This window comes from Phasianus colchicus, chromosome 12 (genome assembly GCF_987193195.1).
Source record: "Phasianus colchicus chromosome 12, bPhaCol1.hap1.1, whole genome shotgun sequence".
NCBI classification, from domain to species: Eukaryota; Metazoa; Chordata; class Aves; order Galliformes; family Phasianidae; genus Phasianus; species Phasianus colchicus.
In genome coordinates this window covers 4721668-4740937 of record NC_143447.1, presented here as the reverse complement: position 1 = coordinate 4740937, position 19270 = coordinate 4721668, and the positions used below count along the sequence as shown (strand labels likewise).

Sequence of the window (19270 nt, the reverse complement as noted above, 5' to 3'; positions counted from 1 at the left end):
GAGCAGAAAGGTGATACGTCCTTGCCAGGGAGTGCCTGATGACAAACCCTCATTGTGCTGACAGTATCAGCTCCATCCAAGATCTGTATTGCTTTTGGTTTTCCTTTTCTGTATGGGCTACAGAACATCATCTATCAGCAAAGGTGAAGAGTAAACAACCATTTTAGCAAGGTGTGACCTGGCAGGAAAGAAAGAAAATTGTTCATGCAATAGATCTTAAAATCCAACATGACCAACTACAAGCTTCTGAAATGTATTTTACCCTCTGATATGCCTGTGGAACTCCACAGCCTTTGGCACAGGAGTACGAAAACCAGCTGGCTTAAATTCTTCATCTGATCTGTGACCTGTCCCTCTGCAGTAGCTGTGTGCTGCAGCTTGAAGCTTTAGTCCAACACAATCTGTTGATATGTTACCAGAGCTCTGTTCTCCTTTGTCCCTAAGTATTTTTCTGTATAATCCTTTTCTTCCCTACCTCTCTACATGAGCAGTTAGACAGAGCCTGGGCAAATATTAATTGTTGAAAATACAGCATAAACCAGGAAAAAACACAGATAGCAGAGTTCTGCTCTTCACAGTGTTAACATCCTTTTACAAAGTATTTTTTTTTTCTCCCCATAGCATCTAAACAAGGTTTCTGCCATCTGAGTGAACACAGCACTTGTACAAACTCAGAAGGCTTACAGTTGCTCCCAAAACAAATGTCTTTTTATTTTTTCCCAGTAGATCTGTTGTCTTAATGCTAAAATTCTCACTGGCAGATCCCCTGCTCTTTTGGAGACTGCATGTGGTGAGACCCTTACAACTCCACTCTCCAACCTTAGACTGTCCTCAGCATTTCACTGCACAGAAGGACACTTCTATTTTAGAAGCACCCAGGTGCATTCAGCAGCTGTACGGAAGTTTTCTGTCCACCAAGTTGTTGTGTTTCTGTGCAAGTATTTTTGAAATGCAAGTGTTCTGCATTTTTCACTTTCTATTTAAAAAACAGGCACTGCTAAGGCCTTGACCCTGTAAACCTTCATACAGATAATCCATGATTACCTCACTTATGCCAGAGCTCCTTATGCCCGCAAATTACTTGGAAAACACATGTCATTTTGAATATCAGTAGTAAGAAAAAAAGCAGTCTATTAGTGAAACAGCTACCAGAATTGATTTCAGGAGATGCTGTGAAGAGCCCTATAGACTTCTGGTGACTTTAGGAACAGGCTTGGGATCTTACAGAAGTGCTGCTTATAGCGCTAGGGAACAGAAAGGAAGAGAATAGTGACAGTTCTGTTATTGGAAAGAAGTTGTTTGTCACAAATTTCATTTAAAACAAAATTAGATGAAAAGTCATATGCTCTGGGATAAAGGAATTTTGCATACCACCTGCTTTCCTCCCAAATCCCGGTATTAAACATTTGCCATTAATGGTTTACAATCAGAAAAGTAGCAAACGGGGTTAAAAACGCATACAGAACAACACCAGTTCAAAACAGTGAACAGCAAAAGTGTGAGAAAAGCAAGGATTTTCTCTGACAAAATCACTTCCAAGTCAGGGAATCCATTGGCATGAGAAAACAAACAGCTTTACTACTGCTCCCAAACACAGAGTTTAAACATATGGCTACAAGATATTACTATATAAAGAAAAACAAATTGAAGTTATTGCAGTCATGCACACATTGCTATAGGGAAAAGCAGAAATAGGCTCGTGTGACTGTGTGAGATTCCCCAGCACTTTGGAGAAATTGTAACATGGTTAGGAGCTTCAGTTAAGAGGGGAGGATGAAACAAAACCCCTACTTCTTCAGCTGCCTCAGCCTCTCTTATTCCCTTAAGCAAGCTCCAAGCTTGATCCCAGTCTGAGCCTCCCTCCCCGGCCCCTTGGGGCTGGCAGCCTCCCTGCTGGAGGCTGGGAGCAGCCGATGTGTTACACATGGCACTGGTGTGCTGGGAGCCTTCCCTCTCTACCCCAAATGCTTAAAAGGAAACAAACTACAATCTGCTTGCCATGCGTGTTCCACTTGATGTCTTGCACTACCCAAAAGCATGGCAGAGTAAAATACTCGAGCTCTTGAAATGCATTTTTTGCTATCCATACAAGGAAATTAAAGGATAGTTTCCTCTGCTTCGTAGCGCTCACAGGCATCTCTTGTCACTTTTTCAGTCTGTCAATAAAAAGAACACGCAGTGAAAGCTCTGAAAAATAGTTTCCCAGCACCAGTTTTATAAGGGCTGCACGGACAAGGTCATTGAGAAGAAAGATGAGGGAGCAGGGAATACCATTTCCATCCTGTAGCGACGGGAAGCACAGCTCTTCCTTTGTGACCAGCAGCACCATCCTTGGAGCTGAGTGTGAAACCACACTGGTGATCGAGAAGGTTTTTGTTTTCCTCCCATCTGAGTAAGCAATGAAAGAGCCTTCCTGGGCTGTGGCTTTGTGCTCTCATCTATTCATAGGTAGACGCTCAGGCATAGATATGTGTATATGAGTACAGGGATGGTAGGGCAGCCCCTCCTTGAAGTCTCTGGGACTGGAAAGACTTGGAAGCTGCTGATTCACTGCAAAAGAAGAAAAATCTCTGGACTTCAGGGCCAGCAGGTGTATAGGCACTGACAAGCATGGCTCTGGCTTCTGATATTTATAACATCAAGCTACGTAACAACGGCACTCTCACTCTGTATTGTTTGCTCTTATTTGCTATTTACTATGATCAAGAAGCACAACTGATCTTAAGTAATTAAAATATTATACTCACTGATTCGCTGCTCAACAATTCTCCTACAGTATCAAAGCAGTGGCATTCAACAGCAGATAAAGCAGCAGTCCAGGTAAAGCCAGGCCAGGGTAGCTTCAGCCCCACCATAGCTGGATAGCATTGCCCTGCAGAGGCCAGCCTTTTCAGGCAATCTGAAGTCATTAACAGCTGCCCCACTTCACCTGTCAACAATTCAGCCCCCTTGAGTTGTCAAATCCTCTTTAAAACAACCCACTTCAGCTCTTAGAATGTGATTAAAATCTCTTCTACTTTCTGTTTGACCAAAGGCCCTCAGAAATCAGATAGAAACCTGTCATTACAGGTCATTACAGGACACTGCTTAGGGCAATGTTCTGAAGAAAAATTGCTAAATAAAATAGAGGTTTGTGGATGTCTTGTTAGCCATACTCCTGATACTCCCTTCCACTCACTTCTTAAAGCATTGCACTATTTAACAGGCTATAATTATGCAAGCCCTTCAAAGACTGTTTCAATGATCAATAATCCTACTGGGACTGTACAAGACCAAATTTCACCCAGTTTGAAAAGAATGGGAAACAAAGGAAAAAGAACACTCTTAGGCTTGTGCTATGATATGGAATACTTTGAATTTAAATATTTTTGAGAAGTATCTGCAGTTTGCTGCCCAGTGGAAGTGTGAAAAACCATTTTGTAAGTCAGTTTCAGTTAGCAGCACTTCACATCCTCCAGGCGAAGAAATACGTTATGGTTTATCTACATGATAAAGTATCATTAAAAGAAAGAATTAACGGAAGATTGCTATCAGTGAATGACTGACAATAAGATGAAAGATTGATTCGATCACAGGAAATGCAAACAAATTATACCTCTAGGGGCTCAGTGAAAAATGGGGCAGAAACTGACAGTTTATGTGATTAAAATAAATCACCATCAGCTCCTGGAGATGGAGCAGCTGGGAGTCAGCCCTCCCTCAGTTGTGCTGAGTTTACCTTTGTGTAATGCTTCACAACCTAAGTGAGAAGAGAATCACGTGCCAAATGCACTCTGTGCTCCGATCAGCCTTCACAACAGTGACTGCAGAGTGTCCATCAATAATATTCCTGTCCAGCTGGTCATTTTTCCCAGGGCACCGGAGCTTCATGGAAAACAATGCAGCAACATGAGGTTTCTTACCAGCTCCTGTACACATGAACTGCTGGAATTCTCTTGCTGATTTTATTGTGCATTTCTTTTCAATCACCATCTCACTGCCAATCTGTAACATCAAAAGCAGCAACAATTTTCTTTCTTCAGTGCTCCCAAAGTAGAGTGTCTTTTTCATTTTTACTGTATTTTTTTCCAGTATCAGTCCTTTCACAGAGCACAATCCTCCTGCCACCCTTTTATCTCTCCACCTAGACTGATGGTGAAGCCATTTGTCACAGTGGTCCTCATTCACATTTCAATGCAACTGAAACAACACATTGACCAAAGAAGGCTAATCTAGTAGACTTAGAACACTTCATCTCATAAAACATGAAAAAATATTGCATAGCATTGCCTTTCCAATCTGTTCCATCTTTTCTCCTGCCGTAGGTTACATTGTACTCAAACTCCACTTTCTTCCTCTCCTAGAAAGTAAGTGCCTGTCAGGTTTCTGCCATCTCCAAATCCAGCTCTGCTTAACATATCAAATCCATTTTCTAAACTCATTCCTACAGATTGTGCAGACATTTGATGCAGAACAGGCAGCTCTGACAATACTTTCCCTGTGGTATGACCACTCTAAAGATCCCTCTAGTGTTACCAGCAACTCTACTGTTGACATTAGAGTTTCTTTGAAGACTATTTATACAGGGCAGATTTGCAGAGTAGGCCATTTTTGGATAAGGAATGCAGAGCTGGAAGGGATCTCCTAGGTCTCTGAACATGATTCCCTGCTATTGCAGACACCACATTATTCAATTCCCCATCATGAACTTACCCTGCATTGTGAAAAGTCAGGTTTCAGTGCTATTTCTCCCAGAGGAAAATCATTCCAGAATCCGATCACTGCAGATAAACTTCATGTTCTTTGGGTTTTCTCTTGTACAAGAGACTAGTCCTATCCTTTCCTGCAGTAGGAACACTCACTTGGTGTTTTATATTAAAGAGGGAATATTTATTGTATCTATGGGAAATGTACATTTCCCATAATAATACATGCCTCTTTCACAACCACTTGACTAACTGCTCATGGTGAGTCTGATTGACTTACACCTGAACCATTATCCCCAGTGACTGACATTTCATCGTGGAGGGTTTTGTTCTTTCTCCTAATTGCAAGACTACGCATTTTACAGCTCTGAATTTCCTCCTGTTTCTTTTACTTCATCCGTGTGGACAACAGTTCTCTCTTGTCTTAGAGGAACAAGAATTTCTCCATCTTTGTCAAAATCCTCCCCCACAGGATGTCTCAAGTGAAGGCTTTCTTTGTTTGAGGGAATAAGCAGAGTATTTTGGTAATCAGAAATCCAAACAAACAATACTTCCTGGACAGGGGCCAAGGGAAAGCTGCATAGAAACGTTCTACTCAGAGTTGAAATGGATTACCATCAGGACTGTTCAGATGAAAATATATGCTCATCTCACTGCTCCTTCTCAGTACAGGTGTGAGCAGGCACAGGTAGAAGATTCACTGTGTGCAATGTAATCTCCTTAAGCATACATATCACTGCTTTGCAATCTCTGGACTATGAGCTCCATGTCACTGTGATGGACAGTCCATCAGTCAGGTTTACCTGCACTGAAGCCTGCAGTGAACATGCAATTATGTCACCAGTATGCTCGGCAGCTATAGCCAGCTCCTCTAGATAGTGACTAGTCAAAAAACGAAAACAAAAACATTTCAAGCAAGGAAAAGAATGCATCTCACTGCTCCTAGCTACGCAGGTTACTCTCATCTATAAATGTGATAATTTCCTGGGGCAAAACTTCCAGTTTCTCATTCTCTTTGCTGTTTGGTAACCAAATAGCAGATGGCTGGACTACAATTAGGCATATATACATGATACCACCTGCTAGGTACATTTTTTTGTTCACACTGGAACAGCTGTTATTCTCCAATTTTGCAAATTCAGAGTGAAGGAGAAGAGTAATTTTTTAATTTTTTGGGGGGCAGATGCTTTAATTCTCTGCAGGGTGTAATGGCACAAACTCAAAAAAAATTAAGATTATAGCTGATCAGAATGTTTTACAACAGCTTTGCAAGTCAAACAGTGGACATTTAATAAGTTAAGGAGTCCCACAACCAAACAACATTGAGCCTCCACCACGTATATCTTTTTTTTTTTCATAACAAATCTTCTTCTATGTTTAGTGACACAAATTCAGCTAAACTATTCAAAGTTTCCTAACACATTAATTGGGTATTCAGCAATAAAGTCACCAATGCATCAAAAACCTCCCAGAAGATAAGATAGAAAGTTATCACTTCATCTTTAATGCCTCATTTAAAAATGAGGGAGACAAAGAAATAAATATACAGTGCATCACTTGCATGTTTTCCAGCTCACTGATCCATAAATCAGTCCTTGGACCTATCAATAACACGGCATGATTTTCTCAGAGGCACTGATGCAGATGAACTTAATTCTAGCACGGTGTATCAGGCATGGTGGTGATGGGTCAACAGCTGGACTAGATCTTAGAGGTCTTTTCCAGCTTTAATAATTCTATTAAAAAGCACAGAGCTGATAGTTCTTACTGAAGTAATGCTCTTCCTCCTTGGGAAAACAGGGAATTTCCTGCTTGACCAACCTCATCTCCCGCTATGACTGAGTGACTCACCTGGTGGATGAGAAAGGCTGTGGCCATAGTCTACCTGGGCTTTAGCAAAGCCCAGAGAGCAATGATGAATGGAGTTAAATCCAGCTGCAACCAGTTGCAAGTGGTGTTCCCCAGGGGCCAGTATTGGGGCCCATCTTCTTTAATACCTTTATTGACAATCTGGACGAGTGCACTCTCAGTAAGTTTGCAGAGAACACCAAGCTGGGGGGAAGTGTTCATCTACCTGAGGATAGGAAGGTCCTACAGTGGGATCTGGATAGGCTGGATCAATGGATTCTATGAATATGCAGGCTTACTTGAAAGATATGAGCTGGGCTACAGTAGCAGAATCTAGTTTACGCTGGTGTTAAAGATGTCGCAAAAACTTGAGCTGATTACTGTTAACATGGTTCCCACTCACGGGTACAAACAAAACATGCCTTACTTTGCTGGAGTTGTTATTTTTAGTGATTGCTTTCCCCTCAAAGACTCTACATTTAAAAACCAAGTCCAAATGGTCAATCATCATCACAACTTCTTGAAGTGGCTGTACTTCAGTGCTGGGTAGAAGAAAACTCACCTCACTGAATTGCTGGGCAGGAGCAGTGTCCAAGCACGCAAGAAACATCTGCAAAATCTGACAGAGAGCCAGGAAAGGATTTAGAATTTAGACTGGTAGGCACTGTTGCCCTGTAGCCAAACTCCCTGAGGCAGAATAAATTCCCCACAAAACTATAAAGCTGTAACTCCCTCTACAATCACTAATACCTAGATAATCTAATGCCTACTCTCTTTCTTTCCCCCATCCCCTCATCTAGTAGCTTTGCTTTTTCAAACCATTACCAGTTGGTAGTCCCTTTAGCCAGCACTCCCTGCCACTGAACACCTCCAGCCACAGATGCACCCTCAGAGCATTTCCACCCAGCAGAGCACCTTGTGACAAGCTGCATCTGTGCCACACTGCTGGGGCCTCCTCAGCACAGCGGGATGGAGTGGGCAGCACAGAGTGAGGGTTTGACCCTGGGTGCGATTTCTGTTCTGCTTCAGAAGAGTTCCCACAGGTGTCCAACCTTTAGGCTTGCCTAAGCCACACTGAGTGAAGAGAAAGAGTCTTGGGCCACATATAAAATATATAATATGGTTAACATATGCAACTATTGAAACTTATATATTACAGCATTAAAAAAAAGAGGGCAACAAAAACATAGAACTAGCAGGTTGGACACATGGTTTAGGCCATGATGAGAGGTGCATGTGTTTATTGTCAAGGAGGCAAGATATAAAGCAGCTGTGTAGTGCCAAAGTTGCAGGTGCACTTAAGGATGTAGGCAGATGCATGATTGACTTCTAAGATGTGCCTTGCATTTGTAGCTCAGGTGCTCCTACACCCTGCTAGATATCTACCTGCATTCCCAGGAAGTTGCATGCTTTTGCCAGTTTAGCTCCTTATCAGCAGCTCAGCCATCTCTAAGGCCTACAGCAAAACATATTGATTTCAGCTGCATGCCATGCCCAAATAACCAGTTATCTCTAAACAGAGGCACACCTCAAACAACCTCCTGTAGCTTTGAGTTCCATTGGTTACAGAACCATCATTGCTTACTGAAGTGATACCACATCCTAACAAGTCAGTGCTATAGAAGTATGAAAAGCCACAAGGTTCCCAGCAGATACACCTTGGCTCCCTTGGTATGCCAACAGCACAACCTTTAGCATCTCATCATTCAGCTCTGTGCTTGCACACATGGGCTCTGGTGAAGACTTGGGAAGAGATTGAAAGCAGCTGTCTCTGTCAAAGCCTCTTGCTCTGCTGCTGTGCCATGTTCTGTCCAGAAGCAGAGGGAAGGGGTGATCAGATTTGCAAATGAGAAATGTGACAGTGTCATTTCCCACACATCTCCACCTTAACTTCTAGCCAACAAATTGTTTATTGACGTGGACCATCAGAGAGATGAACAAAATTAAAAACCTTGTGGAGAATTTACAAGTTGTTCCATTGATCAGGGCTAGTACAATTTTTTTAATTCTCATTAATTTTAATGAAATGTAACATCCTGGAATCCCATTTCCCCTACTAAAACTAGTCCTACACATTCAGAGTTTCACTCAGAGAAACTTTTTCTTCAAACACCTGCAAAATCCTGAAGCATTGTAATTTTCACTTTTTTTTCCCCTAACAAAACATATTTTTTCCTCCGTTCAGTTTGTTCTTGAAATTGGACATACAGCTTATTGGCTTTTTTACTTTTTACTTTTTTGGGGTAATTGAAAAGCAAGTCCCATTGAAGCCCTGATGTACAACCTGTTCCTTGGGATGGAGAATGAAGCAGTACATCATCTAAGATGGCCATATGAAAGCACACTGCCTACTTCACAGCAAAAAAAGAATAGCAATCCCTTGTTTAATGAGGCAGGCTCCTGAGTTGAGCCCTTGCTGCATGTTACTCAATTTTCTGGCACTCATTAAAACACTCAGACGAGGACTGTATGTATTCCTTGCTTCCATAGAAGTGTTTTCTTACTTCAGAATCATTCTCCATTTTCCTGGTACTGCCTCAACGTCAGAGCACTAAGATCATGCAAAAAGGAACATTCTCCAATTCCACGTTGCTCCTACTAGTTCCCAAGAGCTTGCAGTTTCAGCTTTGGGGAGCTTTCATCTAAGGGAAAGCACAGCTGAAAGTCTGCTCCATTACTGCAGGAGTGAAACTCCCTGTTCCCTATGTCGTTTAGAAATATTTAACCACTTCATTTTTATGACCGTAAATGAATATGAAGTAAAATTCATGTAGAACCATTAGAGTAAATTAATTTTAGAATAAAATTAAATCAAGTAATTGAGGGCTACAAAACACTCCTGTGCAAGCTGCACTTCTGATTTGCATGGTAACTCTGGTTTGGCAATTATACTGTATTGAAATAATGCTGAAACCAATCCTGAGGCAGAATGGGTACCAGACAGTACTGTTAAATGTAACACTTGTCAGATTACTGCAGCTGCCTGATGACATAACAAGGTCCTGGCACGCCCAGCAGCACACAGCATCACATGGGTTGCAGTCCATGGCTCTCTAAAAATACGTGCACTAACAGCTAATTAATCCAACAAAGTAGCTATTGCTTCAGCACTGCACCATCCATTTTTAAGATTCATTAAGCTCTTCCCTGAAGAGAGAGCTGAAGTCTGTCAGGCAATAGGTCAGATATTATCATGCATTATGACTCTGGCTCAGAAATACCTTAAACTCCCTCTTAGCCAGAAAAACAGGGCTCTGCATCACCACTTTGTGATGTACTTTCTTGTTAGGAAGGCAAGGATACAAGGCTCACAAGCAAGCCATGGCAAGGCCTAACACCTCCCCCCCCCCAAAGAATTCAACATGATTTGTGCCATCAACTTCACTGGGTGTGGGATGCATCTGTAAATAATGGATTTTACAGATACTGAGCTCAGGTAGGTAAGTCATGCTGTTTCCAAAAACAAAGGCCTATCAGGTAAGAACTACATCAAGAAAATTACTCCTTACTTGTTGAAATGCTTTTTCCAACAAGGAAAAGGTTACCATTATATCAGCCTAGCTGACTTCACTTTTTTGTTACTGCCACCCTAGTAATTGGATTACAATACTATTTCAGACATTCAGTCTTTATTCTAGCTGCTGAATCTGGGCAATTGAAATTTGAATTGATAAAGAAAGAAGAAGGAAAGAAGGACATAATGTCTTATTCAAGTGATAGAAAAAATACAACCAAAAGAAATGAGGGGCAGGAAAAGGACATAAAAGTGCCAACTGAAAATCTGGGAGGGAATACATGTGAGCAAGTGGACCTCAGAGTTGTAACAGATCAATTCAGTACATATTTAATTACATGGATTAATTATCTGCAGACAATGAGCATGGAACACATCTAGCATTTGTGTCATTCTCCAAAGAGAAATAGTGATGAAAACTTTTCTTCTGCATGCCAGCGTTCGATCCAAATTCATCTATTTTTGGATTCTGTAGAGGGGGCTCCATCTAAGATTGTGCAAATAAACTTGGTTTGTGAACCTTTGTTGTATTTAAACAATAAAGAATCTGCAGACTAGACTCCTGCAGAGAAATCCAGATCTCTGGCCAGTCTGAGGCCACAAGAAATACCACACTTCTACACGAGGGAAGAAAGAAGTAGTTGGAATAAGTTTCCACTAGGGAAACTTATCCACTGGATTCAGCAACAATTGAAGATATTATTGCAGTTCTTTCTGGATAGAATTGTGGCAAAGTAAAAACAACTCTTAATGAGATAATTCATCGATCATCTTTATCCTACCCCTCCTCCCATGAAAGAGAATTGGCTGCTCCCAGGTCCTTTCACAAAGCCTCACAACTTATGCAAGAGCTTTCTCTGCAACTTGGAAAGAATTCTCCTGTATTTCTCCATCTCACCTCTTTTTCTATCTTCAGACTTTATAACCATTCAGATTGCTGCTCTGCTGGCACAACCAGGTTTTCCCTCAGTTGTTCTACTAATATTTTGTGTTTCATTCCATGTAGTTCCAAATACTTCCAAGACTTGTGTGTCTGCCATAATAATGTAACCGTTCCACTTCAAGGGTTGGCTTTATTTTTTGTTTAAAAAGATCAGATTTGCATAAAACTGCTAGTGAATGATTTTACATACTTAATTTGGAAGGCTCAGTAAATGCAAGTTGATGACCAGAGCTGGCTCCAGACATCTTATCAGCATAAAGTAAGTTTCCTGCCTGAGGATGAAGAATCTAGGTTACACTTGAAAATAGCTGCTTCTGTCACAGGCAAATGACTAGGATGAGAGGCCTGTGTACACCCTGTTTTCCAGAAGTAGCTGCTGTTTTATTCATTCTCATCCTCCCTCCTGGCAGCAGCAGCCACCAGCCTGGCTTCCAGAGCTCTGCCAACACCCATCTTGGCATCCCCATTGCTGCCTTCTTTGCCTGTGCCTAGACTAGCTCTGCCAAGCACCAGATTAACCACACTCAAAAATAAAAAATTCTAAACAACTCTGCCTATGCTTGCTACCTATAAATATCTGATGATATGAAGTTATATTCGTAAGTCAAAAAGCCTGCAAGCTGGTAATAAGAAATTCTGTACATCTTTATATCCAGTATGTGCCAGGGTCCATCTCATCCGGATTTTAAATCTTTCATACAGAACACTATGTTCAAAAATCCTCCACCCGAGCTGCCAAGGTCAACACTATAACATTTCCAATAAATAGAGGAGGTAGGCATACATTTGCCTAGATTCTGATCAATTGTAGCAAAGAGTAGAAAAAATATGAACTACGAAGCTAGATATACACAACACAGGGTACAGAATGATACATAAGGGCTAAAGTTTGTGCCGAGCACCAACTTTCCTGTTTGGGCACATGCCCCAGCAAAGTGTGAGCTCTAGTTTCAACGTTAAGGAAGGCTCACGATACTTTAAAGACCCCACAGCATACTTATGAGCATGAAGCGTGGTAGCACTCCTCTGCACTTCCTTATGAGCTCAAGATGAAATAGGTAACAGCATTTCTATGTGATACATTCAAGCAATGAAAGCATTAGGGATTTAACCACACAGAACTTGCTCAGCTGACACTTTTGCTATCCTCTCATTCCTCTTCCTCTATATGAAGGTGGCAAGCACATGTACATTGCACCCATTCTGGAAGGAATGGGAGGCTGCTCTGAAACAGCAAAATTTGCCCCTGAAGGAATAAATGTGATCAAAGAAAAACAGACCATCAGAAGTTAATGCAATTGCAAAAAAAAATCCATGTATCTGTTTTCAGTCATTGGGAAAAGCATGTCAGGTCCAACTCTACAAAGCACTGGAAAGGAAGGGGTGGCTTGGCAGAAGTGATAAAGCTGATTACAGAGTAAGGGAGAACTGCCAAAAACACAAGTCCTGATTACAATTAGTAGATTTAATCGACTTCTCCGCCACAAGATATTTAAAATGAAGACTAGGAACATCCAGCCTTGTTCTAATGCACACAGTTGTGTCTGCGCACATTAAATGCCTCATGGCACCCCACTTCATTTGTATTACACAAAACATAGAAAAGGAGTAGAAACAGCCCCTCTAGGGACTAATAACTGGAGAATGGGCTTCATGTCTGGGATGGGGTTGGCAGCAAGGCTTCCTGAAGGGATACAAGGGACAAGTGTTTAAAACAGTGAGAATGGGAGAAGGATCAATGCCAGCTCTGCCTGTCCAGCAAGGGGTACAGGCATTTGAATGCAACCAGGCCCTGAATGTAACCAAAATGCCCTGAGAAGAACACAGAGGTGTCTTACAGCTAAGCATAGAATAAAGGGAGTCTCACAACTACCCTTCTGTTTCCTCCAGACCTGAGACTTGCCAGAAGAAGTATAGTTCTCATTAACAACTGCTTTTAAATTATTACTGATTTAATAGGTCAACAGGAGACCACAACAGTCAGGAAGTTTATTGGTGAAGTCACAGAAAAGGCAGCTTACTTTTGAAGAAGGAGCCCAAAAAAAGGGCATGTGAGAAACACAAGATGCACTGATCTATTTTTATAAAATTATTCCCATCTAAGTTGTGTTTTGTAATAATTATGTGCTGTCAGTGATTTCATATGAAGAGCGAATTTTTCATTTTATTGAGGGGAGTTCTAATATGCTATTCCTCTGAGTGCAAAGCTGATTATGTATGAATTTGATATTCAGAAATGATTAATTACTTGATTGCAAATGTTAATTTTAAAATCCTGGTTGAACATGCATCAACAAGAGCAGACATCTCAGGTTAGGAAGGGGCAGAAATAAGTACACTAGCACAAGTATCCATTCAGTGCATCAGCAGGAAGGAAAATAGCAGAAGATCAAAACACCAAATAAAATATTAAATACAGCTCATCCTGTTATGCTCAAAGAAGACACAGGTAGGGGTTACTTGCTCAGAACTGATAGGCAAGGACTCCACCTCCACATTTATCCATAGGATATGTTCTGCATATGTAACGTATAATTACAGTTTCCCACTTAGTGTCAAGAACAGCTCTTTTCTTTCCCAGGTGGTCTTTGTACGAGTTAATCTACTTTAGTTTTGTTTGTTTTTTTTTTAAGTAACACATTCTTCATCCATTTCAATAGAGCTGGATAAACATTTAAGACAAGTGTAGAAAAAAGTCTACAAAGTACCTACCACCCTGCCCTCTTTATAGTAACTCCTTTGTCCCCCTAGGTCCCTGACAGTCTAGTTCTATGTAGCCACTTGGCCTCTGGAGTGAAATTCCATCCATCAGTGTCTTAAAAAGCTCTTAAGATTACTCAAAGTACTGCACCAGCAGTGACTTCCCCTACCCTTCCACAGCCTCCCGCAACATGGAGTATTCCAGGCCAGCAGTACAGCAAGATACCATAAGCAAATACTCTAGCAAAATAACCAATATTTGTATATAGACAATGCATATCACTAAGAAAAAAAAAAAATAGAATACTATCTAGCCTTTTGTACCTCCTGCTTGAGGTCTCAGGGTTTGCCTTGCATAAATAAAAGCACAGGTGAGAAAGCAGATCTGGAGATCTAGATGCAAACAAGATTTCCTCGATATTTGGGTAGAGCTATTAAGGCCTGCAACCTGATATCACAGAAGTAAGCATTCAGCACAACTCCTTTCTTGTTGTGGAAAAGCCTCTATGAAATATACAAGCCCTTGCTCACAGCTCCATGCACATACCCCGTCCAGTCACTACACAACCACTGAGGTATGAGGAATAGGAATAAAAACAGAGAATGGAGAAGGGACAGAGGAACAAACATAGGCAACAGCCCATCAGCCGAGATGCTGGAGGTCTTTCTGTGCTCTGCCCTGCACTTTACCCTAGAGGTGGCCATCCCTCAGCACAGCTCCATTTTCCCATGATTTCATTCCTTGGCTCTCCAGTGGAGCTCTGTAATTGCAGCAGTGCCAAGTGCCTGCAGAAGCTTAGGGCCATGCCATGGGAATCCCTGTGTGGCCATAAAGAAAAGAGTGTAACCGAATGGGAGCTGCAGGAAATAAAGCTTACCTAACACTTCAGTTCCACATAAACCCATAGTCATGCTAAGAGCAGTGTGTGGCCCCAAAGCCAGCATCCTGGGATGTTTTTCTGCTTGACTAAGAGGTCTGCAAATCAATATTCATTTTGAAGAGTGCTATGCTGTTTGTACACACAGAGTTTACCCTGTGGGTCCAGATGTTAGTGCTTTATTAAGCATAAAAATTATAGGAGATTTACAATAAAAAATACTGTGACTGCTGCCAATTTTTCTTTGGCAAACTTCCAGTAGGAAATATTCCTGTGTCAGCTGTGGCTCTCTCCTTTGGTATCACACAGACTCAGACAATGCATTTGTTGGATTCATTTAAGTATCTCCAAGAGCGTTCCATTGTTTTAAAGCATCAAAGAATTTTGCAGCTATAAATCATAACAAATAATCAGTAATCCCAAACAATGAAACCACATGAGAGAAATGAGGTGCAGATGTTGCCAGTCATTGAAGGAGATTGTAAAAGGGAAAGGAAACAGTTGTGTACATTATAGCGCTTGTTATGTGAGTGATTCATTTGAAGAAAGAGTGCTAACAACATCTCTCATTTTAAGGTGAAGATTTTTCCAAAACACTGAATCACTACACTTAAAGAAATACGGCAAAAAACCCTCTCTATTACAGCAGCAAGCCTAATGCACTGTGACATCTGGAGAGCCGTGGAAGTAGCAATCACTTCCCGAAAATACGTGGCATCACTCCAGTGCTTCACCAGCATCTGCAAAGTACAAGCAATTGAAAAAAACAGACACTAATTACTGCATGGTATGAATTTCAGACAAAGTAAGAAGTTCCATATAATTCTATTTTGAAGAAGTGCAAGACAGTACCTGATTTAGGTCTGTGGGGTACTCGAGCTGCTTGGAAGACTAAATCCTATTTGGAAGTTCATACAGTATTTCCTGACGTACTTCTCACAGCAAATGTTCTGTTCAACCTTTGTCTATGGGAAAGAAAAGCAAAGGGTAGAACTGTGGAAAAATAAGCATTTATGCAGCTGGTACCTTTAAAAACAACCACAAAGTGTGTATATTTATTCTCCAGAGTATCTGGAGCCCAAATATTGTTATTCACTGTTCACACTGAGAATTATCACTTAGATGCACATGAGTTTGCAGACAGCAATCACAGCACATGTTCTCCAACTTTTCCCACAACAGTTCTGAAAACCTGGAAGTGTTCAGCAGATCAGAGTGTAGTTCAGCCACAAACACTGATGCTAAGGTATATTTGTCAGAAGCTGTAGGGAGCTTACAAACAAAAGGCCCTCTGAGGGAGGGCATTGCAGAGCATACCACTGCTGTGGCATTTGTTTCTCTGATGATACAGATGCTGTGCATGAGGGCAGGCAGACTGCTGGGGCACCCATTTGTGACCCTTTCACTCTGAGTACTATGCAAGATGCAACTCAGAGGGGACTAGCTTTGCTCTCAGTCTCCTGACCTCACACATTGCCAAATCTGTGTCCCATTAACTTCATTGGGACTGACATATTCTGTGGGAACCAGAGCTGAATAACAATCCTATTCTTCATGCTTTTTGAGCTTCTGAAGCTGCTGTTCCCCTTAGATTAGGTACCAAAGTGCGTTCTTTATTTTCTGCAGTCTTCATCTTCAGTATTCCTTACTAAAAACATTAACTCTGTAAATGCATTCTCTAATTCAGAAGTGGCTGAATTTTTTGTTTGTTTGTTTATTTGGTGCTTTTTTTGTTGTTTTGTTTTCCCCTAGATATAAGGACAAGTGAAAAGTAAAAAACATAAGAAGGGCCATCCCAGATTTTGAAAATGATACATGAAGCAGTAGCAGTACAAACAGGAGTACAGAGAATTTTCAGGAATACCTAAGACTTCTGCTGTAGTACAGGCAGAATGAGATAATAGTTACAATAGCTATGAAGTTATCATTACAGTAACCATACAGCCAGAGCCATGATTTAATTCTTTACTATGACAAAAGAAATACAGATAGAAGTCGACTAAATTAGCACTCCAGACCTGGACAAAATCCTCAAAGAAGCCTTCTACCATAGCTGGTAGAATACCAATACCAGCAGTATGAAGACATTAGCTAAAATCAGTAGGGCAGGAAATAATGCTACAAAGTCTCAAAAAAATGTATGCACCTTACAGTAGCAGGGTCCCAAAAGTTGTTTTTTTAGGCTTCTTTCAAGCTACCTTTTTAATAGCTGTACAATTAATTACTACCAGAGATGTTATAATGAACACTTCACATACCTTTGAAGGAATTTACGCAGTCACCTTCATGTGCTTTTAAGTGTTTTCTTCACAACAACACTTAAAAATAATCAGTGATACCTTCGTCTGCTGACACATACAAATGAGAGTATGGAAACCAAACTACTAAGGTACTATTTCTATTCATCTTTCACACTCCAGAGTAGCACTACAGAATTACCACTACAGAGTTCAGTAGCAAGCTCTTGAAAGAAATAACAGTCATTTTACTGCTAGCTAGGAGACAAATTCAAGCCAAAAACCAAACAATTAAACAATGTCAGTACAGCACCACACTCACCACAACAAGGCAGAAACAGAAAGTCCTGTAAGCTGGGTTCTACAGGCATTACACCCCTGATGGTGAGCTTATTTGGAGCCCTGGTGCCGTGTGGATGGAGGCCATGTGAGGCTGGTCAGAGCAACAATAGGCTGTCTGTGCAACCAGGGCTGTAACCTTACTGCTTACTGATGCTTAGTAGTGACAGTGCTGACTTTTGCCAACTCATTGCCAGTGAGTTGGACTCCATATAAATGCTGTTGTTTTTTAGCTATTCCTCGTTGGTTCCTCTTTCTAAGGCTTCTAATGCAGTTCTTGCTCTGGTCACATCTTAGCCCCAACATCTGCCAGCTGCTTGGTTGGTTAGCGCTGTTATTTATTTTTGCCCAGTCAGTTTATCCTGCAGGAATCATGCTTCCTGAGCCTTGTAAGTGATGTCATTTCCATGGAGGCGCTTGAAGTGTCTTGCTAAGTGGCAGAACACTCATCTTTAAAATGGAAGATTATTTTATCACTGTCAGTTTTCTCAATCTGCCACACCACAGTGGAAATGCATATGCTCATTGACATAGTAATACACACACACTCTAATTTACATGCTTGAGTATGATTTGTGCTGCATTTTAATGGACGTGTTCTGAGACAGAGATTTAAAATGTATCTGGGATGGCAGCTTAGGACATTGCTCACAGCACGCAGCAGAGGAAGCCCTGCATGCACACCTAAGCTCTGCTGTGCCTGAAGCATCACTGAATTGCTGTCCTCCACAGGCTATTTTAAGTAGTTGAATCCTAAAATATTTTCATTAGAAGGATGAATGCAGGGCTCTGAACAAGCAAGACAGCACTTACAGATGGTTTATGTAGCCATTTCATTCCTCTGGGTTTGATGGCTGCTTAACATCTGCCTCCCAGGCTGGATGCATGTTCCTGGCCTTGCTGTCCCACCTCACACTGCTGGAGAACACCTCTGGCATCACCTGCCAGTCCCAGCCACATCCCAGGAGCACAGCAGACTGCTGCACTCTGGCTCTGACAAAGCACACTCACTGCAAAGGCTCTGGAATTTTGTAGCTAGGGAAATGGAATGGTGTTAGAATGTTTCAGTTTTAAAGTGTCATCTGAGTATGAGTAAAACCAAGAGATGTTCTATTCTAGGAAAAAAAGGGGAAAAAAAGGAAAGTAATTTTTCCACCCTGTTACAAACTGAAAAAATTGCCAGTCATGTAACTACGGCCAGATTCAGCCTCAGAGATTTCTGTGTCCTGCAGATACTCAAGTCTCATACTACAGCTGGCAGAAGGGCCTGACGGTTATAGCTTACACGTGCCTGTCAGTATATAACGGGTGGTGCCAAGGGGATGAGTGCTTGGGGCTCAGTAGCAGGGTAAGGGGCAGCAAGCACAAACTGGAACACGGGAAGTTCTATTTGAATGTGAGAAATGCTTTGCTTTTAGGGTTACAGAGCACTAGAACAGGCTGCCCAGAGGGGTCTGCTGCTCTGAAGATACTCCAAGCCCACCTGGGTGCTTTCCTACGTAACACGCTGCAGGGAACCTGCTTTGGGGTGGGGTGTGCTCATGGCTGTGTGATTCTGTGCTCCGGGAGCCCAGTAGGAGCTGGATAGAATCAAAAGGCCAAACGTTTAGCAGGGAATGCTGAAGAGGTGTTGGATGATACAAGAACCTGGCTGTGAGCGTGTCTGGGTTCATCTATACGGGTGCTGCTCTTTTCCAGAAGAAACGTGCCCACCTGCAAGTTTCAGTGAGCTGAAGTGATGTGAGGCAGGCACTGATCTGTCCGTGGGTTCTCTGGATTTGCTGCTGCTCTAGCATGGCTGTTTCTCACGGCTGAAATAACAAATACTGGTTCCTGGAAGGGCCAGTTGGTAGACCTCTGTTATTGTTACAACATCGTTATTGATGAGTATTGGTGAGTATTATGATGTTCTCATGAATTGTTACGGCACTGTGCAATGTAAGCAGAACAAAGCTGCTCAGCTCGTGCCCCCGAGCAGCTCAGTTTCTTCCGAAGGCCCAACAGCTGCCGGCTGGCTCCTTGCTTTGGTTGCAGGGCTCCAGCTGCACTGCATTCCGTTACTCGGGTGCGTGATTTTGAACGACAGCTGTGCTGACAGAGCCTCATCTGCACGAAGGTATTTCACA

The 19270-nt window shown here is 41.7% G+C and overlaps 1 protein-coding gene across 3 annotated transcripts; it reads right to left on the bottom strand.

The window, feature by feature from the left end:
* Positions 1–1548: 1548 nt before the first annotated feature.
* On the bottom strand, positions 1549–18851 carry LOC116244614 (uncharacterized). Of its 3 annotated transcripts, XM_090148726.1 has the most exons (8): positions 17958–18851; positions 15421–15533; positions 7920–7989; positions 7096–7152; positions 3903–3984; positions 2748–2929; positions 2272–2550; positions 1549–2156 (listed from the first exon to the last, which is right to left on the bottom strand). In XM_090148726.1, exons 3-7 carry the CDS (start codon positions 7923–7925, stop codon positions 2548–2550), a joined length of 330 nt encoding a protein of 109 aa, XP_090004852.1. In that variant the 5' UTR covers positions 7926–7989; positions 15421–15533; positions 17958–18851; the 3' UTR covers positions 1549–2156; positions 2272–2547. The 3 variants fall into 3 exon arrangements, with proteins under 3 accessions (XP_090004852.1, XP_090004853.1, XP_090004854.1); XM_090148727.1 differs by lacking the exon at positions 1549–2156 and having other exon boundaries at positions 2163–2550; positions 2748–2872; XM_090148728.1 differs by lacking the exons at positions 1549–2156; positions 2748–2929 and having other exon boundaries at positions 2163–2550.
* Between the last annotated feature and the right edge of the window lie 419 nt (positions 18852–19270).